At 36.4% G+C, this 26,065-nt stretch overlaps 1 protein-coding gene across 1 annotated transcript; it reads right to left on the bottom strand.

Moving 5' to 3' along the window:
* Positions 1-1,100: 1,100 nt before the first annotated feature.
* Dr1 (down-regulator of transcription 1) lies at positions 1,101-24,124 on the bottom strand. The gene is made up of 3 exons (XM_004841248.4): positions 23,175-24,124; positions 14,529-14,692; positions 1,101-6,949 (listed from the first exon to the last, which is right to left on the bottom strand). The coding sequence occupies exons 1-3, from the start codon at positions 23,392-23,394 to the stop codon at positions 6,803-6,805; spliced, it is 531 nt and encodes a 176-aa protein (XP_004841305.1). The 5' UTR covers positions 23,395-24,124; the 3' UTR covers positions 1,101-6,802.
* Positions 24,125-26,065: the final 1,941 nt, after the last annotated feature.

Genomic DNA, 26,065 nt, shown 5'->3' with positions numbered 1-26,065 from the left:
TCATGGGAAAAGTGAAAGTGAGTATTAAGGAATTTTGGTACCTCAGTGATTTGTATTATTAATCCATTAATGTGTTTTAAGTTCACAGAGCAAACTAGGAGAAGGCATTTCCCATTATTGACTGCAGTGTGGATAGTAAATTGATGCCAGTACCAAGTTTCTCTAAACATGCTGTGCCAAAGCCAGTAAATTGTGTAAGTGCAAAAAGCATACCACAGATCAGAAATCAGATCTGTTCACCAAATTTCAAAGTCATGTTTACTGATTTTCTTTTTGCCTGAATATAAAGAAGCTATAATGGGTAGATTAGAGATCATTATCATATTATTAATTTAATGTCTTTATCATTGGCTCTTTTGCATGCTTTAACCTATTATAAATTTGGTTTTCTCTCTATCCAAAGGCTCTGTTTATAATAGTATTTTATGACAATGTTGTAAAGTTCAGTTATATCAATAAAAAACAAGTTTGGACAGTAAAAAAAAACAAATAACAAATAAATGTTTCAGTACTCATATCTTCATATTTCAACCACATTACTACCATATGTTACAGATTCTAGAAGTTTATACTTATATATGGTATGTATGGTACCAAAAAGAAAAAAAAAACTTGATCACACTAAAGACTTACTCTGAAACATCTCCTATTTCTACTTCTACTTCTATGTAGTGACAAGTACTATTTACATAAAAAATATACAAAGGCAAAAAACTTATAATATGAAATTAAATGGAAATACCAGGGTTCTCTACACTCACTATATTATGCATGAGATATAGAGCTTCTCAAATAAAAAATGCATATTGTATGTCTATTATTTTTTACTAGTATACCTATATCAACAGTCTACCATGCTGGACTATGAATACGAAGCTATCTCATAAATGAGCAAATGAAATAACATACATGAAATCTAGCACAATAATTGCTCCCCTGGTCTTTTCTTTTTTTTTCAGCACCAGGGATCAAACTCAGGACCTTGCGCTTGCTAGGCAGGCGCAGCGCCACTGAGCTACATCCCTCGGCCTAAATGGTCTTTATATGCACATTCACATTACACTTTCCTTATTTCAGTTCTCAATATATAGATCCATGCATTCAAAAAAGAACTTGGCTGTTAAGAAACAGTCCTAACAGCTATTTTTATGTTCATGATCACAGCAGCATTATTTTCAATATCCCAAAGGTAGAAGCAACAGATGAATAAACAAAGTGTGACATATACAACAGAATAGTATTCAGCCTTAAACAGAAAGGACATTTTGATACATGATATAACATGAACCTTAGGGCTGGGGATTTAGCTCAGTGGTTTCACTGCCCGCTGCGCAAGTGCAAGGACCCGAGTTCGAGCCCCGGTACCAAAAAACAAAAAATATGAACCTTGAAGACATTATGGTAGGTGAAATAAGTATGATTTTGTTAATATGAGGTGCCTATAGTAGTCAAATTCAGAGGTAAACGCCAGAATAGTCATTTTATCAAGGGTTGGGAAGACAGGAAATAATGAGGAGTTATTGTTTAATGAGGACAGAGTTTTAATTTGAAATGAAGAGTGCTGGAGATGAATAGTAGTGATAATTCAATGTACTCAAAACCATAGAAGTGTACAATTAAAACAGATTAAATTGTAAATTTTATGGTATATTTAACCACAAAAAAAGTTTTAATAAAAAAATAACATGCTGGGCATAGTGGCACATACCTATAATCCCAGCACTCTAGGTCACTGTGGCAGGAGGATCACAAAGTTTGAGGTCAGCCTGGGCAAACTAGAGACTTAGTAAGACCCAGTCTCAAAATTTTAAATAAAAAAGGACTGGGGATGTAGTTCAGTGCAAAGGCCCTAGGTTCAATCCCCAGTACCAAAATAAAATAGCACGCTGGCTGGATATTGTGATGGATGCCTGTAATCCTAGCCCTCTGTGAAGCTGAGGCAGGAGGATCATAAGGTTGAGGCCAGGCTTGACCACACAGCAAGACTGAACAAAAAACCTTGTTAAAAAAAATAAACAGTAAATGAGATAGTAGTACAGATCTGTCACACTGGTTGTGTTTAGCAGCAAAGTGAAAAAGCAGAAAGCAGGTAGAGAGGTGTACAACTGGACTGGGCCCTAGTGGATAAAGGGACCAACAGATGTGAAGTTAAGAGCCTCCAGTAAGATTTTGCTTTTCTAGAAACACATTTTAATCCTGTTTATTCTCTCCAAATCACCTGTGTTTTTTGGTTTTGTTTTGTCTTTTTCCAGTGACATTGCATATTCCTTCTAACAGAGATTAGCTTACAGCCTTTCTGCCAATAACCTGCCCTAAAAAATAAGAAATAGATGTTCTAAGGCAGCGGTTCTCAATGGGGTAATTTTGACCACCTTCCAACTCCCAGGGACACTGGACAATGTCTAGAGATATTTTGGGGTTGTCACAACTGGGGAGTGGGTTTGGAAGGAGTGCTGCTGGCATATACTGGATCTAAGCCAAGAATGCAGCTACAGACTTGCAAGGCACAAGATCACCTTCCCCAACAAAGAGTTAACTAGCCCCAAATGCCAATGATGAGGTTGAGAAATTCTGTTTTAAGGTTTTACTAAGTTTCTTAATTTATGGCAGAAATTGATCCTGAGTAAAAATTTTACTTTTTATTTCTTCCTTTCTCTTTTCATGTATGTTAAGAAAATTAAGAATCAGTGGTAACACTTTCCTGCTCTTTACCCTAGCCAATCTTACCTATGATATTCTAGCAAAGTAGGGCAGGAGTTGTGGCCAAGGGCCTAAGGACAGAGGAGAAGGAAGTAAAATATCCAAGTGAAGCCAGTGGAAAGCAGTGCCTATGCTTTCTGGATTCAACAGTTCTTCCTGATGGCCAATGGATGTCTAAGAGTTGGATAGACATACTGATTTAGAGAACTCGATAAGGAGATATCTGTGTGTTTAAATAAGTTATAACCTAATTGACAAAGTAAATAATATAACTATTTATAAGTCAACATACTATTTATAAATAACATTATTTATGATTTTTTTTGGTACCTGGTATCAAACTTAGGACCTTGTGCTTGAGGCAGGCGTGGCACCACTGAGCTAAATCCCTGGCCCAATAATGTATTATTTATGATTACCTAAAACTTGTATATTTTCTGAGGAGCTACTGCTAATGAGTGCCTAATACTACTACATCAGTAATAAGAATAATACTTTTGCTTTTATTCTCCTTTTACATGATATTAAATAAGAACAGACCTGATGTAGAAGTATAACTCATTTAGTATAATCTAGATGTTTTTGAGAAATTCATTAACATTCTCAGGCCTATAGGCCATTAGGGTAATTCATTATTCAGTGCAGATTAAAATGGTACCTTCTGCCGGGGATTTAGCTCAGTGGTTCCGGCGGCTACTTTGCAAACGCAGGGTCCCAAGTTTGATTCCCTGTACCAAAAAAAAGGTACCTTTTTACACTTTGTACAATACATACCAAAACTGAAAATATATACAACCCATGACCCAGTAATTTAACAGAAATGTGTATATATACTCACCAAAATATGTGTAGTAGAAGAATGTTCTTCACCACACTATTCATAATAGCCCAGAAGTGGAAATTTCTCAAATGCTCATCAATGGAAGAATGGATAATTTTGGATATACATTTAAAAATGGATAAACAGAATGCTACAGTATACAGCAATAAGAATGAAAGAACTACAAATACACGCAACAGTATGGTAGGATCTTCCTTAGGTAGGCTAAATATTCAGGTTCTAATACACAGCATTTGTGAATGTTACTTTATATGGCAAAAGAGACTGCACATCTGATTTTTTTTTTTTTGGTACTGGGGATCAAATTCAGGACCTTGCACTTGTGGCAGGCACGGCACCACTGAGCTAAATCCCCGGCCCTGAGACTGCACATCTGATTAAGGACCTTGAGATGGGAGGATTACTTTGGAATATCCAGAAGGGCTACAAATGAGGAGGCAAAAAAAAGATGTGACTATACAAGAGATGATGATGTAGCGACAAAAGCAGGCTTTTAACATGGAAGGACCCATAAGTCCAGAAATACAGGAAGGCATTAGAACCTGAAAAAAGCTGTCAAGACAGATTCTTTCCTTATGACCTTTAGAAGGAACCAACCCTGGAACACCTTGATTTTGGCCTAATGAAACTGATTTTGGACTTCCGATCTCTAGCACTGTAAGAGAATAAATTTGTTAAGTCACTAAGTTTGGCTATTTATTACAGAGGCAATAGTCACAAAAATAGTAAGTGAAAAAGTCTAATGTATATGGTTACATTTACATAGAATGAAAAGTAAGCAGATTTTATCCATAGTTTTAAAAGTCAGGATAGTAGTTACTTCTAGATAAAGTGATAGTGTTAAGATAGGGACAAGTGGGATCATAATGCTCTTGTTTTCTCTAAATACTGGTGATGAGCATGTTCAGTTTGTGCAAACCCTTATTTGTACACTCTTCTGTAACCATGGTATATGCAATTTTAAAAGTTGGTATCTTTTCAAAACTTATCAAACTTAGAATCTGGTGAAAAGATATGTATACAAGAAAGTGGGAGAGATCCTTTACAAAACAATACCTATTTCTCAAAAACTCCAAAGCTTTTGTTTCTCCAAAAGACTAAAATGTTCAATGACTGGGAATATATCATAGGGACTACTTCTAAATGCTAAAATTAAAATACTTCATTAGCTTTGTTATGCCTTGATCCTAAGCCTTTAAATTTCAAAAACACAAGAAAAACCACATTTTCTCAAATAACATTAAACTAAGGAGAAAGGTAGATACTACAAGCCAAATAACCAAAATGTTCTTTGGGTCTAACATCTTGAAATAGTAAGGATGGTGAAAGAAATATCTCTATGGATCATTAAACATAAAAACAATTTATAAAACACATCAGAATTTTATTGCTTGAAGAATACAGCATATGAAATCACAAGAATGTCAAAATGAAAAGTCACTAGGCTTCAAACATATAATACATTATCAGATGCAGCAAAATATTAACCTGAACTCTGCATCAGAAATAAAAAGGTATGGAAAAATACCTAAGTTATTTCCTTGAGAAATAGATACACATAAAATAGAAGTATAAGGATGTTACAGTACAAATTAGTAAAGCCAACACTTATTATTTCTCTAGACTAGACTACCTTTGGTACTTAAACTTTTAAAACACAATTCTTTTCATTCTGTCCAAATACACTTCATGGGTAAAATATCCATGAAGTAACTTCAACTTAAAACATTCATCAAAATTACTAACCTTCTCGTTATGTGGGTGAAGTATATTTGATAAATATATAACACTATTTCCCTTTTTTAAAACTGCAAAATATAATCATTAACAAACCTAATACTTATAAACTTTACTTACTTAGCTCGCTCTTCAATTAAAATTGGAATCCTTGCAACTATGATCTATTTTGGGGCTTGGTGAATATAGAAATTGAAAGGATTTGGCAATTGACTAGGAATTTAATTACTTCATATTATCTTAATTGGCTTTTATTGTCTGTTCCCAAAATACAAACTATATGCAATTTCTCCATACACTAGATTCCTGTAACAATCACTACTGTACTTTATTTATTGGAACCAAATTAAAGCTTTTCCCTTTTAAAAAGCAGGTTGAAACTATTTGTTTCATATAGGGGTGTAGATTATGACACACTTTCCTAAACAAAACCAAACCTTTTTTTTTAAAGCTATCATTCAATTATGATGGAGACAATGATGCCATTTCTAAAGGTAGCAGTAGACTCTAGGCCATCTAGTCAAGAAAATGTAAATTAATGCTAAAAGCAAACAAGTAAACTACAGCTACAAGTTAAATTTGAAAAAAAAAAGGGGGGGCCCTTTTTCATAGCAAGCATGCTCATTGCCTTTCTTTTCCCTAGTAAAGGTCTGAATATTTATAAACCTCAGTTAAATCAATGGAACCCAAGCAACTGTTCAACAAGTCCCAACTATATATTTGAATAATATAAACATGGATGGACTAAGCAAGTAGTACTATTGACAGTTATTGAACTGGAGTGAAATAGAATCACAACAGTCCTCAAAATTGGGCAGTCTTTGAAATGTAATAGCATAGCTCAAGATAAATTATGTTGTAATAAAACTAGTTTTTACCTCTACACAAAACAAAATAAAAAAATAACTCACCAAATTTATACAACTATTACTGAGCACACTCTTTCCTAGTTTTTCAATGTCTTATTTTGAAATTTCTCTAAACAAGTATATGTATCTGAGTATATATATATTTATTGCCTGTATATATACTCTTTCTAAAAGACAAAAAAATTCAGATACTATAGAACTGAACTCTTTAACCAACCTGATCCAATGTATTCTGCCTCATACCACACCACACCTCAATTTAAAATTCCCAATTTTAGTTTAGTTAAAAGGGCAGAGGAACTGTAAATGCACATTAAGAGCTTTTGTATAAATTTCACTGTATTTTTATAAACTTGAAGTTTTTCTGTAACACTGTTTATTGATCAAATAAAGGCCTCACTGCTATCTAAAATTTCATAAACACCATTAAAAATTCAAAATTGATATTATACTGAACCTTAAATTTTCAATAGTTCAAAGAGACAGTTTTTACATGTATAGCACACAATAGATGAAACTTAACAGCAGACATCCCTAGAATACCAATGGTAAGTCCACCAAGATGCATACAAAATTACAGATAAGCATTTCCATCACTGTTTTGTTGTGCAAGAAGAAACATCTATAGAGAAAACAGAAACTCAACTGGTGAATTTCAGATATCATCATCATCTTCTTCATCTTGAGAAGATCCTGCCTGATTAGTTGCACTAGCTGAGGCAGCAGCAAGCTGGGCTTGTTGGGCAGCTTGCTGCATTTGAAGCCATTCCTGTTGGGCCAATTCTGCTTGTTGTTGTCTAGCCTAAACATCAAAAACATAAAAGCAAATAATACTTTTTTAAGTACATATATACTTTGTTTAAATGTAAATTAATCCAAATAACAGACTTAGTCATTATTAAACCTGGGTATTTTCCAACTAGTATATAATTGTGGCATATCTGGAAAACAAGAATTCTATGGCCTTTTGTTCAAATGATGAAGTTGAAAAGGTTTTGTTTTGTTTTATTTTGTGTTTTTGAGACAGGGTCTCACTATGTAGTTTAGGCTGGACTTGAACTATGTTGTGCCCAGGTTGGTCTCAAACTCTAGGTAATCTTCCTGCCTTGGCTTGAGATTATAGTTGTGAGCCACCATGCCCAGTTAAGCAATTGAAAATGTTAGAAGAGTAAAATTACAATAATAATTCTCTTTGGCTCCTTCTCATTTTTCTTCTTTCCATTCATTTCACTTAATTCTTCTGCCTCCTCAAATTATAGTGAAAATGTTTTCCAAATGTACAACATACTTTCTCATCTTTATTACCTTTACTACTGCTGATATTCATTCTGTTTGAAATTTCCTGATTTTTACCTAGTGAAATTTCACTCTTTCCAAGCTGAACTGAAATACTATCTTTTCCTTCCTGTATTAGTAAAGGAATAATCAGGAGACTGAAATCATACCACTTAGGAACAGAAAGAATTTAATATAAAGGTTAACAAAGTGTAAAGTTGGTAATAGGCAACTGAAAAAACAGGAAGAGAACACTAAGATATCATAGAGGTGTTTAACAGCAGGGAGCAGTCATCAACCTTAAAATAAGATGATCAAAAGACAAGGCTGGAATCTTTAAAACTTAAATGTAAAGTAACAACCACATAGAACTGAAACTCAGACCTCTGAAGAAAGAGCATAAATTACTTGGTACTGATATATCTAAGCTTGGAGCAGGACCCAAGATTTGGGATCCATACCCCTGAAGAGGAAGGTGCAGGTTCAGGCTGATTCTGTAAGTATCAAAGAAAATGGAAACTGGATTTAGTTCCTCACAAGACAAACTGGGGCCACCAGGGTAAAGAAGTGCTTCTGGATTTGCTCAAAGGAAATGGAAGCCAAGAGGAAGTAAAAGGAGCAAGCCCCATTTATTTTCCCTAGCCTCCCAATTTCTCTCTGAAACCCCATGATTAGATCAGGGTCTAATGAGTCAGCTAGTAGAGGTGATTTGCAGTACAAACCACCCCATATTGCTAAGTAGCCCTTCCCCATGTGCAACTTCACTTTCTGAAGTTTTAGTTACTCACAGTCAATCAAAATAGTAAATAGAAAATTACAGAATTAACTCATAAGTTTTAAATTGTGTGCCACTTCCAGCAGCGTGACAAAAGCTCACATTGCCTATGTTATATATGCTACCTATTACTCACTGAATAGCTATCTTGGTTATCAGATCAACAGACATGGTACTACAGTTCTTGTGCGTAGGCTTTGGATGGTTCAGACATCCACTGGGGATCTCCTGGAAGATTGTGTGTGCGGTGGCAGTGGGGTAATGTATGAAGTCCAGTCACAAAGCAGAGCAAAGAAAGGTGAATTTTGGGTTAAGACAATGGTCAGTAGCTGAAATACTTTTATTACCCCAAAATATTATGTGACATCTCTGTACATGTGATTTCCTTCTCATCAAAGTTAGCCTCATATTAGTTATCTTCTTCATCATTCAACCAATGTTACAGCTATTAATATATCTATTATACCTGTCCTGTGAGACACTAAGTTTCTTAAGAACAAGAATGATATAGTACTTTTCATCTTTGTACATCTGTAGCACCATACATAATATCTTATAGAGGGAACTCACATATGAATTGAATTTTTACTTTAAAAATATTGAGGGCAGGAACTGGGTGACTTTAGTGAAGATGACAATAATGAAGCAGAAGATGAAAATAAATATAACTGCCTTGAGGAAGACTATCCAGGCAAAGATAGTATTACTCAGAGGCTAATAAAGGAAGAGGTCTGTGTTATTTTTTAAAAATATCAAAAAGAGGGCTGAGGATTTAGCTCAGTGGTTTCACCGCCTGCTGCACAAGCACAAGGACCAGAGTTCAATCCCCTGTATAAAAAAAAAAAATTATCAAAAAGACTCAGGGAAAGGGGCCAGGAATTTTACTCAGTGGTTCTGCCGCCTGCCTCACAAGCACAAGGTCCTGAGTTTGATCCCTGGCACCAAAAAAAAAAAAAAGAGCTAGAGATTTAGCTCAGTGGTTCTGGCGCCTACCTCACAAGTGCAAGGTCCCAAGTTCAATCCCTGGTACAAAAAAAATCAAAAAGAAAAATGGAAGCTGAAGAAAAGTCTGAATTTGAAGATTAGATGTCTCTGTGGTAGGACAGAGGTCAAACCATAAGGAATAAGTACCATAAATTTTAAAAGATGTTACATGGTCATTACAACAAAAGATGGAAGAGACACTCATACATGGTTATAGGCAGAGGAGGAAGTGATTCCGGAAAAGACTAAAGGTATTAGAAAAAACATGACTAAGAGAAATTTTTTTTTTTTGCAACGAACCAAAACATCCTTTAGCTTTAAAAATTAGAAAGTAGGTATTCTAACAACCGTTTTCACCTATCTTTATGAAGAAAAAGGGACACAATTCTAACACACAGGGATATTTACTTCTATGTCAGCGATATCAAAAGAGCTCAAAGAGACTGAGTGCTTCATTAAAAAGTTCAAATGTCAGGGTAAATCAAATATTAGAATTTAATCAACTTAATACCAACTCCATATAATTCTGTGACAAAAAATTCAAGTAATTTCAAGTTTCTACAAATGTCCTTCATCTTATAGTTTATCATCAATGGTCTGCAGAGGCATGCAAATTTAGGTGCATCCAAATTTAATTGACTTTTAAATGCTAAGGCCTCATATCAGCTCTTATGAGATGTGATAAAAAATATGGTGAAAAAAATTTTTAAAAATTATTATAGTAAAAGACACATTGCCATAAATCCTCAAAATACTCTCCTTTATTTTGAACAAGCATATTTGAAAATATTTTTTCTCATCATTCTTGTCACTTTCTGAAGCAGTTTTGAAAGTCCTTTTGTCTTTAGCTGAACTGTTGTAGCTGTCTTGGATCAATTCAAAACATTTACTTTTCATGGTTATTTTGACTTTAGGGAAGAGCTGGAAGTCACATGGTGCCAGATTCAGTTAATAAGATACAGTAAATGAGGACATACCATACTTGAGCCTGTCTTTCCATTGGATGACACTCAGAAGCTACATTCACCATATTTTTGATCATACCTCATGAATACACTAATGACAACTTCTAGAATTGCTTCAGGAAATGGCAAAAATAATGGGATAAGCAAGCAAGGGACAGTGTTTTGAGGGGGGTGAATGGTAATATGTGTTTTACTACATTTTAACAATTTAAACATGCACTGTATTTTTTGATCAACCCTTGCATACTTTTCTCTCTGAACATAAAAGTATTCTTGTCCCTTTAAAAAATCACTGCTGAGTTAGCTCAGTGGTTCCGCCACCTGCCTCGAAACCACAAGGTCCCAAGTTCGATCCCTGATACCAAAAAAAAAAAAAAAAAATCACTGCTGAGCTGGGTGAGGTGGCATATGCCTGTAATCCTAACACTTGGGAGGCTGAGGTAAGAGGATGGAGTTCAGTTCAAGGTCAGTGGGGCTACATAGTGAGTTCAAGGCCAGCACAGTGAGACCCTGTCTCCAAAGTGAAACAAAACAAAACCCTAAAATAAAATAACTAAAAATCATTGTTGACTAATACAATTTGTATTCATTTCTACAAATTAATAATTTCAGTGGTATTTAATTTCATTTTTCCTTCTTGTCTTCTAACCCAACCCAACCCAAGCATTTTTCTTCTAAAATGAGAGGGAGCCAGACATGGTGGTACACACCTGTAATCCCAGCCAGTACTTGGGAGACTGAGGCAGGAGGATCACTGCAAGTTCATGGCCAACCTGGGCTACATAGTAAGTACAAGGCCAGCCTGAACTACATAGCTAGACTCTATCAAAAAGCCAACCAAACACACAAACAAATAGATAAATGAATGAATGAACGAAAGGGGTGATATAGAGATAAGTAAGCATATACCTCCTAATTTACTACTTCTTTTGGAAATTTTCATTATTTAAAAAAATTTTTATTGGCATATGTTTGCAATACATAATGATTACATTCATTGTGGGGAGTTGGTACATGTCCATAGCACTTCCTAATTCTTTTTCAATGTTTTAAAGTTCTTACTCCAGCACACTAAAATGATTCATTTATAATCTACAGTTAACTTTAATCTTGATGTATTAAAGGCTCCCCCTTCAAAATATCTGCTCCTAGCTTTGAAGTGAGGCTATCATTATTTGTATTTGAAATAAAATCTAAAAATGAAACAAAATGAAGAGATTTAAAAACAAGATACTGGGCTGGGGATTTAGCTCAGTGGTTCTGTCGCCTGCCTCGCAAGCGCAAGGACCCGAGTTCGATCCCTGGTACCAAAAAAAAAAAAAAAGAAAGTAAAAACAAGATATTTACTGGTTCCTTTTGTATTAACATCTTAAATATTTTATGCTCTTAGGAAGAAGTCCAAGGCAGCTGCTATAATTTTACTTCTTTGCTGATCCTCCTCACAAAAGAAAATACTAGGGATCTTCACCCATAGGCCAGGATAAACAAGAAAGGAGATAGGAAAAAGAATTTTTAAAATCCAGACGGTAAAGAGAGGTGAAGGCAGATATGGCAGGTGGTACATTATTTCTTTAATGTCTTTTTGTCCTATTTTTTAAAATTCCATGATAAATTTAAGCAGAAAGCAGGGGGAACAGCATTAGCGTATGTAGTACATACTATAGAAAGAATACAGATTTTGGATTAAAAAGACATAACTTTAAATAGAGACTCCAACATTTCCTAAACTGTCTAACCTTACCTATTTTACGTAAGTCAATTTTTCCCAGTAGATTATATCCTATAATGATTGAAACCATGTCCCCTGCTCTTTTGTGTGTGTGATTATGTGTGTGTGTATATACCAGGAACCAAACCCAAAGCCTCACATGTATTGGGCAAGTACTCTACCACTGAGCCACACCTTTTTAAAATTTTTATTTTGAGGCAGGGTCTCGTAAAGTTAACTAGGCTCACCTTAAACTTGAGATCCTCTTGCCTCACCCTTGCCAACAGCGAAATTACAGGTGTGCACCATCATACCTGGCACCATGCCTCTTTTATTTTTTGTAATAAGCCTAGCATCTTGCACAATGTCTGATAAATAGTGAGGACTTCAATAAATATCTACAACAAATGAATTATTTCACACAAGTTTCTTCACCTGAATCTGTTTCTTAATATGTAAATTGACATAATAAAATATGTACTATTTAATAAAAATTTTGCAAGGTATATAAAATATCTACTAGAATATTTTCTATCATCATATACAGTGGGACCTCAGTTCACAAACTTGATTTTTTTCCCCCATGATTCTGGCTACAAATCAAGTTGGAGAACTGAATCAAATTCAATGGTGAGGTTTAATATTGACCTTAAGGGGAAATTTGATTCGTTTGTCATCCAGTTTGGTTTGCAAACAGAATTGTGGAGAGAACTGAGTCTGTAAACCAAGGTACCACTGTATTTAATTTGCCACCCTACAGGTAATCTGCAATAGCAAAGAATTAACAAATAATCACCATTTATGTTTTTAAAAAATATCACTCATTCTTTGGTATCTCATATGTATTATAATGCAGAATATAATATTGTTTGCATGTGTTCATGAAGGTCATAAAGGCTTTTTCTATCTCATGGGTTCTTAGGAGGATTAAATGAACTAATAATACAGGTAAGTTACTTGGCAATGTAATTAAGACAGTCAGAACTCAATAAATATTGGTGAGGTGTATTTTTCTAATTATTTTAAATGGTACCTTGTGTCAAGTGCCTATTAAGACCCAAATGCTAACTACAGTAACTGTTATAATTGCAGGGAAATCATCTATAATGCTAATTTGGAAGTTTGTCTTAGTTCTTTTGTCTACTCTAGTAGCTGGGGGAAAAATTCACTCCTGTTCAACCTAAAACTTTCAAATGAGACTAAAACTCAGCAGAAAAAAACCAGCCTTGACACCTCCTATCCTTACTTTCCCAAAACAGGATATCACTATTTGGTGCTAATCCCTCATAGACAAGGTCCATGATAGTGAACTTTTTAGAGTTTTCAATAATACAAAGAGCCCAATGCGGCACCCGTGATAATAGTTCATCACCACTGGACTAGGTGTTAGAAATGTAACAAGTAAGAAAGAAGGGGGCCAGGGATTTAGCTCAGTGGTGTCACTCCCGCCTTGCAAGTGCAAGGTCCTCAGTTCGGTCCCTGATAACAGTAAGGAAGGAAGGGAGGGAGGGAGGATTAAGAAAGCAGAAAAATTTTTTCCCTTTCTTTGCTCTATTGGCCCTTTAAAAATTGGAATATTTTGAAGATATGTAAAAGATTCAATTTAACTACAAAATAGATATTAATCAGATTTTCCTTGTGTGCTACTCATTATAAACTCCAATACAGAATTTTCTTATTAGCCCATCACTTTAAATCTTAAGGATATTTAGGTCTTCTTTTTTGTTTTGTTTTGTTTTTTATTCATTAAGCTTATTGATACATTTTAGGTAAACATTATGATAACATTCATCATTGGGAATTCATACCTGTATATGATGTATCTTGGTTCTTGTTTTTTCCCCATTCCCCTTCCCTCCCTTCCACCCCTCCCTATTTACAAAAAACTTTGTTTCCATTTTTTCCTTTTCTCATATTTTTTTCTTTCCCTTCTTGCCTTTCCCCTACCCTCTCTCCCTATTTCCCCTTCACCTTTGGACCTTTTCTTCCTATTTCACATTATATATTATACATTTTGGTCTTCATTTACACTTTCATTTTCTCACACCAGACAAACTATTTGGTATTTACACATGAGTCCTATTTATTTCACTTAAGAGTATGAACTCAATGTGCATCTATTCAGCTATAAATGTCTCTGGCTTCTCATTCTTTATGGCTGAGTAGTACTCCACTTTACAAAAAAACACATCTTCTTTATCCTCATTTGTTCAGTCATTTGTGGTACTGGAGATTGAACCCAGAGCCTTCACATTGAGTTACATCCTCAGCCTCTTTTTCATTTTGAGACAGGGTCTTGCTAAGTTGCCCAGGCTGGACAGGATCCTCCTGCTTCAGCCTCCCAGAGTGCTGGGATTGCAAGCATGCACCACCATGTTTCATGCTATTAGGTTGTCATTCTGTCTGAAAAAACATCAAAGTAAAATCTCAGTAGTTTTTTGGAGTTGCTTACTTTAGAAAAAAGGTTGCTGCAGATATTTACTTTTTTACATATACCAGAGTCAAACTTGCCAGCTTTAAATATCAGACTCTATAATCAAATAATAAGCCAGAGAAAAGAATTCTTTGGGTATATTATGTTGAAATTTAGGACATAATTTTAGATAACTGTATGATTTCTATTAGCAAACAGGATGAGGATTTAAATGAAAATAATTTAAAATGTATGACTTACTTTTGCAAATAATTCCTGTTGCTGTCTCAATAACTCTTCTTCAGGAATGCCAAGGTTTTCCAAACGAGAACTGGCCTTTCTTCTTTTTAACGCTACCGTCTTGCATTCTTGTAAGACTTCTTTTACTTCGCTGATATAAGAGCCAAAGCCCAAGCTTTCTAGTGCTAGAGAAATGAAAACATGAAAGGGTAAGAAAATATAGATTTTCCCTCAGCTATGGAACATGAAGGTTTTGTGTGTTTTTTTTTACCTGGGAGGAAAGGGGTGGTGTTTTCTAATAACTTTACCTATTTTACAGTTGTACAACAACTGCCTGAGGCAAAATATTCTTTTTTCTGGGGATCGAACTGGGGACCTTGCGCTTGCAAGGCAGGTGGCAGCACCACTGAGTTAAATCCCTGGCCTCTCAGCTTTCTTAGTGTAAGACTGCAGATTAGTTAAAACTTATAGAACATTTCAAAGCAAAGCCTTCACTTTTCATTCTAATTTTTACAAGATCAAAGAACTTCCTGTGAGGGAGAAAGATCCAATTTAATAACATGGTTTTAGTAAAAACATTATTGTTTTCTCTAGCACTCATAATAAGTCAAACATCAAGTCAGTCATTTTCTTAAAGAATAAAAAAATAAATATTTGGAATATATTTGTTAACAATATTTTGTGCCACTTGGCTTAGAAAAAGTGGGCCTATAACACATGCTCCAAAACATTCTGTTTCAGAATGACAAGATGAAAGAACAGATATATTTTTCTTTTGTCCAATATACAACAGGAAGCTATTTGTAGCATAAGAAACTCAAAACACTCGTGTAATCAGAAAAGACAAGCCATAAAATTTTCTTTTCATTCATAGTATTCAATATTATATTTTATGGTTTTCTATATGTTGCCGCATACCTTATAATTTGAGCCAATGATAAAATTTAGATGATAAAAACTTAAGAGTAAATCAATATAGCTCATGAGTTCTTGTAGTCTTTCAACAATTGTAATGAACCAGACTGCCCTCCAAAAAGATGCTCTCAAATTCTAACTGTAGAAATTTGCTCTCCAAGGAAAACACTAAATGTGCCTTTAGAAATCCATTCTCTCATATAAATATGATTTTTAAGACACTGAATGATTCACAACTTTATTTCACATGTTATGCTGTTTTTAATCAACCTTCTGAAGGTATAATCTGATCCAAAAGCAGATTACTGTTTATTAATGTGAATTTTAATTAATTTATCCTTCCCATAACACTTCCTACCTGAAAGCCTCAGAAAGGTATTATTCTGAATTCTGTATGTCACATTCACCACCACATAATTCTTGACTTCAAGGAGCTTGGGACACAGTGGGAAAAATAATTGACTAGGCAGCCTGCATTTTTCACTTAAACTGACATTTTTTTTTAATGTGTCAATTATAAAAGCCAAAGCTTTTATGTTTTCTTTTTTTTTTTCTGAGATAAGGTCTCACTATGTAGTTCAGATTGGCCTTGAACTCACTATGTATGTAGCCCAGGCTGTCCTCAAACTCGAAGTGATCCTCCTGCCTCAGCCTCCCAAGTGCTGGGATTACAGGTATGCGCCACCATGGTTGGCTTATCTTTTCTCTTTTTGAGGAGACAAACATAATAGAGTATTTGGAGACAATAACAAAGGAAATCAAGTGAGAGCTTATGGTTTCCCACCATATTCTAAACAAAGTCTGATTTCCTTAGTCCTACACTAAGGTCTAGGATCTAACTCCCTGCCTCCTACCTGCCCTGTATCCTAGCAGTTTTATTTCTGCCATTAAATCTCTGCATACTTCTGCTATATTTGACAGCTGGCTCAGTGTTTCCCAATGTAAACCACAGCTTCCCACATTCATGGTGATGGCAATGTATTCAAAGAATGGATTAAATTTCATCTTCAAATTAAACTTGTTCAACCCTTCCAGACATATTCTCCCACTTTCGAAATGAAATAGACCTAGAACTGAAACTGAGCTGGCACTATTTGTACAATTTGGGATATGTTGGGGCCGGGGATTTAGCACAGTGGTTCCAGCGCCTGCCTCGCAAGCGCAAAGTCCTGGGTTCAATGCCTGATCCCCCCCCCCCCGCCGCAAAATTGGGATATGTTGCTTAATATTGCTTAAGCTTTAGTTTTTCAATGTACAGCTTAAGAATAGCATCTATTTCATATCTTGCTGCAATCTGAGGAGATGTAGTGGGTAAGCAGGTTGGCCACAGGTCCAAATTGCTATGAATTGACTCCCAAGTCTACCTCATATTAGTCCTGTGACCCTTAATTCCTCCAGTTCTGGGTTCAATTTACTCACCTCTAAAAAAGAATAAAACAGTATCTACCTCTCACTAGATCAGGGTGTTGAGAAGAATAAATGAATATAAATAACTTAGAACAAAGGCTGGCCCCAAACAAAATTAAATATATACTGTTACAATGTTAGGGCTGTAGGAACCAATAATTAATACAGGCTTTTAACAGTGTCTAGCATCTAAGAATCAGTCAACTTGGAATATGTTTCTCATCTTTATTTTTTCTCTTAAATTTAAAAAAGTAGCCTATTAAGTGTGTAAAACCTAAACAACTATACTTCATGACATTAAATTTAAATTGAAGTATATTAATACAGGGGCCAAGAATTTTTTCTTTGTCTTACAGGATTAAACATTACAATAGCTACAAACTACTGAAACAAAGCTGAAAATCACTGGCTTATGCCCACCAAATGAGAGAGAAAGAGAAGGAAAGAGAAGGGGAGAGAGAGAGAGAGACAGACAGACAGACAAAGACAGACCAGCCAAACTACCTTCAACCACAAAGGGCTTGAGTTTAAAAAAAAATTAAAAACACCCCAGAGGTGGCAAGGTGACACACTATCTGTAATCCCAGCTACTCTGGAGACTCAAGACAGGAGGTTCACAATTTGGAGGCCATCCTTAATGAGACTCTGTCTCATAATACAAAGAAAAAATCATATTTAATGGTCAGAATATTACTCTCAAAAAATTTGCAAGACTATTGTTTATACTTAATATTATTTAAAAAGCTGCTACATAATACTGTACTCTCAATAAAATGGCTCAACGGGAGTGGCCATAATTTTATTTCACAAAATTTATTGACTTTAACCTGAAGTATAAATACATTTTTAGTTAAAAGATATAAAAAACCAGATACAGCATCTTTTAAATAGGGAGATATTTCTTTTAAACAGGGAGATATTTTACATCATTGGTAGTCACTGCCATTTTACACAAAGAAGAAATTAAAAGGATAAGGGAGGCCAGGGATTTAGCTCAGTGGCTTCGCCGCCTGCTGCACAAGTGCAGGGACCTGAGTTCGATCCCTGGTACCAAAAAAAAAAGGATAAGGGAAATAGCTTCTAAGCAATTTGATTTAAGGCTGTGCTGTTTGTTTAGTATACGGTAGTATCATACCTAAAGAGGGCCATTCATACTGTAAATATCACAGATTTTATGATTATGCTACTTTTTCTGGCAGATAGTAGTAAAGGTTTTTGAGAAAGTAAAGACCTTTTCTAATTGGCTAAATTGCTCAGGCTGGGATTGCACTTGCCGTTTTTCTGCCTTAGTCTCTCGGAATACTAGGATTAGAGGCATGTGCTACCACGCCCAGCTCAAAGGGTGATCTTATTTTACAAAACATGCTCCTTGCAAAGTTTTGTTATAACATTAATTTGTGTGAATAACCATGCTTCAAATGAATAATGTACTTTTTTCATTTAAAAAACTATGTATCGAGCCAGGTATGGTGTCACACCTGTAATCCCAGCACTCTGGGGAGGCGGGCAGGAGTTTAAGGCCCTCCTGGGCAATTTAGTGAGATGCTCTCTCAAAATAAAAAATAAAAAGTGACTGGGAGGTAATTCAAATTCAGTGCAAAGGTTCGCTCCTCAGTACCACATTTCCTCCAAAATCTAATTTTTCTTTTGTTTGTGGAGAGGGAAGAGGGTGATATAGTTCTCTGAAAATACATTAAGGGGATGTTGGCCAAAGTGTCTTCTTGGCTCATTAGTATGGCGAAGATTTCTGAAGACCCTTAACAATTATACCCTTCATGATAATACAACTCTCAGGAATCTAGGTCAACAATGAAGAAATCATCATTTACCACAAAATCAGGTACTTAGCAGTATTCAGTAAGTAATGGGTGGCATAAGCAAAATAAAAACAAGATTTGGACTGGGAATGTAGCTCAGTGGTGGAGAGCTTGCTTAGCATTCCAGAGGCCCTGTGTTCAATCCCCAGAACCTCTCTCCAAAAATAAATTTTAAGAAAAAATATAATGTGGGGGCTTGAGTGGGGGAACAGGATAAAATAAAATTTAATAAAAAAGAAAAAATACAATGAAAAGTATCTGATTATGTGATAAAGTGTACAGTCAAATTAGAGGTGTCCCTTAGAAAAAAAAATATCTGTATGCATGACTTTTTGGTCACACAACACATCATTCTCATTATTATTGTAACTTCTCTGCAATCACTCAAATTCTCTGATTTGAAAACTACTTCACATCCACTTTCCAAAATAGACTGTGGTTTAAGCTTTAGAGCAAAGCAACTCAAAATGTGGTCCATGGACTTGTGCCAGACCTGCTTGTAATGGTTGCTGCTTTTAACGGTTGCAATGAGTTAAGAATGAAAATTCAAGGCAAGCATTAAGAACCTTTACAACAATTTGACAGAGTAATTTTATGTCTACTGAATCTAATAAAAAAAAAACCTGAGCTTTTAGCTTATGTATTTTTCACCGTTTGCTTTTCCAGTGATCTTTTTATTGTATTTTACAGGTGTGAGAGGGACTGGAATTTAAAAAAATATATAAAAGTCCTTCAACACAAACAGCTTAGAGCAATTCAATGGCTGAAAAAGCAAATTCTCAGGAGACTTTCTCAAACTTTCATTACTGTTTTTGTTTCACTTTTGTTTTTTGAGACAGAATCTCACCAAGTACTTCAGGCTGGCCTTGACGTCACTATGTAGCCCGCGCTGGCCTGAAACTTGCACCTGCAATCCTCCTGCCTCATTATTAGTTTCATACATGTGAAAAATGGTAGCAAGAGATGAAAAACCTGAGAAGAAAAATGTCACTTAAAACATTCTTATTTAATTTTGACAATACATATACATGGCACTATGACATACAACAGACCTTCAGCTATATATTTTAATCAGTATAATTACAAGTTTTGAGAATATTTATTGTAGTATATCTTATGTAAGACAGAACTTCAGTCTCCAACTGATTCTCAAAACTTTTAAATTATATCTGGAATCAAGTATTATTTATACATAAATGGGAAGATTTTAGTTAACAGATTTGCCTAAGGCCAAAGAATTTCCAGAGCAGGACTTACAGCTCTGAGTCTCAAAGTCAGTTCTTTCCATAATGCAAAACAGGTTAGAATTCATTTAAAAATATATGTTCACAAAAACCAGTAATGAAATAAAACAAGTATCTTTAATAAATCCTCTGTATTCATGTATCTGTGATTTTTTAAACTAAGTGTACTTTCTTAAAATAAGCAAATCAGAAGGGGAAAAACTTTTTTTTTTTAACTAAGTTATGGTATGTCAGATTCACTGGTAGTAAAGTTATTCAACTTTACTCTGCGTTTTACAGAACTGCTTCAGAATGCTTGATTTGCTCTGATATGGTAAAGCCAGATAGCAACTGAACAAGTCAGATGTGCTAAAGCAAAGTCTAGTTAATTTAACTTATTACAAAAAACCCCAAACTTTGGGGCTGGGGATTACGCTCAATGGCACTGCATCTGCCTTGTAAGCACAAGGTCCTGAGTTTGATCCCCAGTATAATCCCCATACTGAAAACAAAAACAAAAACAAAAACTTCAACACGTGAGAATCATACCACTTTAAAATGTACATTATTAATAAAACAAACAAAAATGTACATTATTATCCCACTTGAATATAATCTATATTCCTAAATTAACCCTGACATGAAAGTATATAAAAGGTCATATATTCCATGATTTTCCTACTTTCAGTTACTCTATAAAGACACAAGTACTTTAAACACCTAAAACATACAAACCTTAAGCTTTCTTTAACAAAAATTTAATCTCTCAATACAACACTTTAAAATGATTAATATCAGATTATAAATATATAAAATCTCCCCCACCACAGTGAAATTACAGATTCTTACCCACTTAACAGCAATGTTATATATTTTTTAAAAACAGGTAAATTTATAAGACTGTAACAGGTCAACGTAATTTTTTAAAGTTAATAGACTGTCCTCATTACACAAAAGAAAATGCTCTTTCACTGTAACTTTCTGACTCACACATTAAAATGAATTTAGCATATACCAAAGTTGAACTATTTAGCATACTGCTTGCTATAACTGCACTTTTATTCCACCATGTCAATCAGATCTAAATACAACCTATAAAAGAATAAACTCTCCCCTAACAAGACAGACTATAATGTGTTATTAGATTTTTGGATATATCACACTTCTGTGGTATAAACAATCCAGTGATGGTGAACCTTTTAAAGGCACTTTCAATGATTCAATGATGCAAACAGCCGGCTGCAGCACACATGCCACAGGTTCATCACCACAAAAGGCAGATCTTGTTAAAATCTTCTGCAATTTTCATTAAAAAAAGAAATGTTGATAAATGGGGTTTTTTTCTCTTTTTTTAGTTGTAAAAAGAAATTACAGCTACTTGTGTTGGATAATATTGAGACTTATGACAACAATCACATACATAATGTAAAAATAAAAATACAGAGAAAAATAGACAACTTGGCTTTCATTTCACTTGCAATTCAAACAAGTACGGAAAAAATATCAGCTTTAAGAATCAAATATGCTTTTAGACAGACATGGTGGCAAACACTTAAAATCCCAGCAGCTGGGAGGCTGAGGCAGGAGGATCACTGTGAGTTTGAGGCCCGCCTAGGCTACACAGTGAGTTCAAGCCAGCCAGAACTTCATAGTGAAACCCTGTCTCAAAATAAAAACAATAAAGAGAATCAAATATGCTTTTTCTTAGGGGTTTTTCTCCTCTGTACTGAAATGGTGTTGTGCATATGTATAGTACTAAAATGGCAGTATTTGTGCACAAGTGTGTATCTCTTCTCCTAGCTGTGTTGGGGATCAAACCCAAGGACTTACACATGATAGGTATTACATGTGAATTACAACCCCAGTCCAGCAGGATACATTTTAAATCTACCTTCAGGATGTCATAAAGGTTCAAAAGTGAATCATTTAATCCTTTTGTCAATATTGACAATAAAACAGTGCATATGGTCAATATAAGCAGATGTGTTTTCTACTTGATAGTAACAGGAAAGTCAAATTTTAAAAAGTTAAATTACAAAAAAGAAATAGAGTACTTGCCTCCCAATATAATTAACATTGATCAAGGTTTTTTTTTCTTCCTGACTTCAAAAGCAATCAAGAAAGTGTTGGAATTAGATTATTACAAAAGACAAATTATCAGCTCAAATTAAATGCAACTTTTTCATAACAGTACACGTAAAAGTTGCAGAAAGTGCTTCCAAAAACACTGTGACTAGTAATTGTCTTCCCTCCCTGAAACCATCCAAATACAACCTCCCAAGTCCCTATTACTAGACAATCTTTTCAAGACAAGGAAGAAACTGTTGAAACTTTTAGAGGTGCTTTTCAACAAAAGCTTAAGTGCATATATGCATCCAAATGGGAATGGCAGAAGGAAAGGATAGGGAAATGTTCCATTAAAAAAATCATCTCTTAGCTAGGCGTGGTGATCCATATTTGTGATACTAGTGCATGAGTTCAAGGCCAGTCTGAAATATATAGCTGCCTCAAAAAATAAAAGAAAACAAAAATCATGTTATATAACCTTTCAATCCAAGCTTTTAAGTTATCTCCAAAGAATAAAGCAAAACAAAAAACAAGTGATATATATATATATAGAGAGAGAGAGAGACATTTACCATTTTCTTAGAGAACATGAGTGTTTTAGTAACTTGAACATTCCACCACAAAATCATGAATCTGAAAATATACTCCCTTTATTCAATCCCAATAAACTTTACAATGTTGAACACATTCATGTTAAGTATTTGTGTTCAGAAAAATCAAATTTTCTTCTATTTTGCCAAAACCGTCATTTGAGAAAGGAGTGCTCTGACTTCACACGTCCTTTTTTTTTTTTTTGTACCGAGAATCGAAGTCGGGTCCTTGTGTTTGCGCAGCAGGCGGAGAAACCACTGAGCTAAATCCCCGGGCCACTTCACTCATTCTTGAGGTTCTGTCTAAATTTTAACTTTGCAAGGGAGAATTTTTGGGTTCCTTTCCCAGTCATCGTTATCCAAGTTCAACTGCAGTCAGGCAATTTTTGTTGCTTGGAGAGCTACTTGTGAACAGTAACGATACTTTATATTTTGGAAGTATTTGTTGAGTATATGTTTGCAATCTTTGGTTTGTATTAGCTAGATGAAAAGTACAGGCGAAAGAAAGCTACAAGGTATTTTCTTAAAACACCAGTTGCCTCCCTACCCGAGAAGCTTTTGAAGAGGATTGAAGGATTCTGACATGAACAGATTAGGCAACTGTCCCCCTGTGACCTCATTGAAACCAAATTCCACACAACGACTTACCCTGTATGACGTGCTCTGGTGAGATCGTCTTCTTTTCTGATTTGTTGCAAATCTCATTGGCTTCCGAAGATACAAGATGAATGAATTCAGTGCAGCAGTTCACCACCAGCTCTCGGGCATCGTTGGCCACCCGGACATTGGGAAGAGTCTCTTTGATCATCTTATTGATAGCAGCTCTGGGGATAGTGAGATCATCATCGTTACCAGATGAGGAAGCCATCGTACCTTCTGTTTTTCCAACCTCCGACTTTTAAAAACTCCCCGGCTCTGGTCCACTACTCGATACTTCTCAAAAGGCCGTCTCTGCGAGTGATCCCTAGAGCACTCGTAGAAAAGGGTAGAGAAAATGAGGAAGAGAGAAACGAGCTCCAGAGGGCGGAACACTTGATTCTGTGACAGATTTAGGGAGAGTTTGAGAAGAAAGTCGGGGAGGCTGAGGACTCTGGGGACACCACTGCGCAGGTTGGGGAGGGGACAGCAAGGTGGTCCGGAAATTTGAGTGGCTGGGGACCACCTTCGCGTCTTCTCAGAGAGGCGGGAGCTGTCGCCTAACCGGTCCTCAACTGCGCCGAAGCCAGAGCAGGACCCGGAGGTACAAGCCTCGCCTCGGCGCTCGGCGGACACCCAGCGGGCTCGGCTCTACACTGCTGGAGCCCCAGCTGCCGCCCCCGCCAGCAGCCGTTGCCGCCGCCTCGGCCAAACCATCCTTCAGACACCGGCGCCGCCGCCTCACAACATGTCGGCCGCTACTGCCGCTTAAACTGCGGCAGCCGCCTGGGAATGAATATGAACAGAGCCAAGCACAAGGGAAGTTTCTGTGGCGCCCGCCGTGGCCGTTTAGCCGGAATGCAGGTCGTGGAAACCAAAGCAGTGGCAACGGTGGTCCCTCCAGAAGCCGGGGGAAAAAGGTTTGCGGGAAGTTGCTCCCGACACCCTTTGCGCCACCGGAAGTCTCGCTCCCTAGGCCCCAGCCTCCTTCCGAGATCGACTTCCGGGTATGGCTGCCGCCCTTCCCCCACCCGTGGCGGCGGGAACCACCTGTACTCACTGCCAGTCATTGCCGCCAGCAGCTTCCTCCTCTAGGTGTCTCGGCACGGGCCCGGGGACTCCTGTGCCTTCCACAGGGGCTGTAACGAGGCTAGCGCGCGCTTCGCGGTACCTGAGTGTCCACAGCAATTGCCCCAGGGCTGGGCGACTGACCAGGAAAGGCTGGACGGGTAGACAGACCAGGGTGGGTCATTCTGTCCTTCGGAGCCACCGGAGGCTTCAAAACATCCGTCCACGTTTGGGGGCAAGGGAGCGCTGCATATTACTAGTATTTCGTGATTCTTTTAGAACGCTGAATTGAGATTGAAAGCGAGAGGAAAGGGCCCTGGACTCGGGAATGGAAGGTGGGAAAACAGTACTTGTGTGTGTCATCATGCTTTGGAGAAAAGCCTTTTGAAGATAATGTAGTTGACATTATTGTGATCAAAGCTCTCTATAGCCCTCCACCCATTTTCTCATTTTTGAAACTTTTAAAGAAGTGACTTCCCCAGTCACTACAAATGGCTAAGTCGGAAGCTAAAAGTCAGATCCTAAGCAGTGGAGTGCGTTGCATACAGTGTACCTATTGCAAGGTTTCAATTTAGCTATTTTTCATGGTATCTTGAAGGATGGCTTCTGAAGGGCGGAAAAAGCATGTTAGAGCATTTTTTTCTTTTTTGGCAGGGTCTTCCTTTGTAGTTCAGGCTGGCCCTGAACTCACTATGTAGACCAGGCTGGTTTAGAACTCTCGAGATCCTCCTGCCTCAGCCTCCTGAGTGCTGAGATTACAGGCGTGCAACACCACGCCTGGCTCTAGAGCATTTTAAGTAACTGGTTTTTACTTCTTTACAGAGTCACTAGTAATACCAACGAGTGCTGGGTTCTTCACAGAAATTGCATTATTTTTGAAAACCAATATTTTTCTATACTGTCATGTGGAAGAAGAGACTATGTTATAAATGGTGGGGTGTTGGAATTTCTAAAAATAAACCCTAAACCATTTAAATCCTTTTGGGCACTTTAGTTCATCAGGTTAATTGATCATGAACATTAAATGCCAACTGGCTTGATTGGAATGTTTTCTTAAAACATTTGGTTTCCAGGAGACCTTACAATTTATTGCTTTTTCTGTTTCTTTCTGAGGTGCTGAATATCAGACCCCAGGCTACAAACATACCAGACAACCACTCTACCACTGAGCAAAGCCCCCAGCTCTGGATTATTTCTTCATTTAATATTTTTTCTAGGACATTTACTTGGTTCTTTAACTTTTAAAGCTCAGACACCTGTTTTTTAATGTTACTGAGTTTAGTCAGGACCAAATTTCTTTGATAAAAATGGTGTTTTAAGTGTGGAGTGGTAGCATATACCTGTAAGCCCAGCACCAGGAAGGCTGAGGCAGGAGGATTATGACATTGGATCATGAAACCAAGCTGAACTACATTGTGAGAACCTGTCTCAGAACATATAAGCAAACAATATTTTAAAGTTTTCTTAAAAATATGAATGTGCCCAGATGTTGTGCATGGCTGTAATCCCAGCTGCTTTGGAGGATGAGGCTAGAGGCTCCCCACTTTGAGGCTAGCCTAGGCAATTTATTGAGACCCTGCCTCAAAATTTAAAAAATAAATAAAAAATACATTTTTTAAAAAGGGGGCTAGGGCTGTAACTCTGGACTAGGGATAGAGAGTAGTATGCTCAAGATCTTGGGTTCAATCTCCAACACTGCAAAAGAAAGTGAAGCTGTTGGCTCATCTATCTAGCAAAAATTGTCCCCAGAGTTGTCACATTGTCAATGACCCAAACCTTATCCCTTCTGAAAAAAAATTTTTTTTGCTTTTTGATATAATATTTCTTATTTATAG

This window comes from Heterocephalus glaber, unplaced genomic scaffold (genome assembly GCF_053883595.1).
Source record: "Heterocephalus glaber isolate CG9 unplaced genomic scaffold, H.glaber_assembly_v1.0 deba00001442, whole genome shotgun sequence".
NCBI lineage: Eukaryota > Metazoa > Chordata > Mammalia > Rodentia > Bathyergidae > Heterocephalus > Heterocephalus glaber.
Note: the sequence above shows the minus strand (reverse complement) of the source record. Positions and strands in the feature narration are given on the sequence as shown.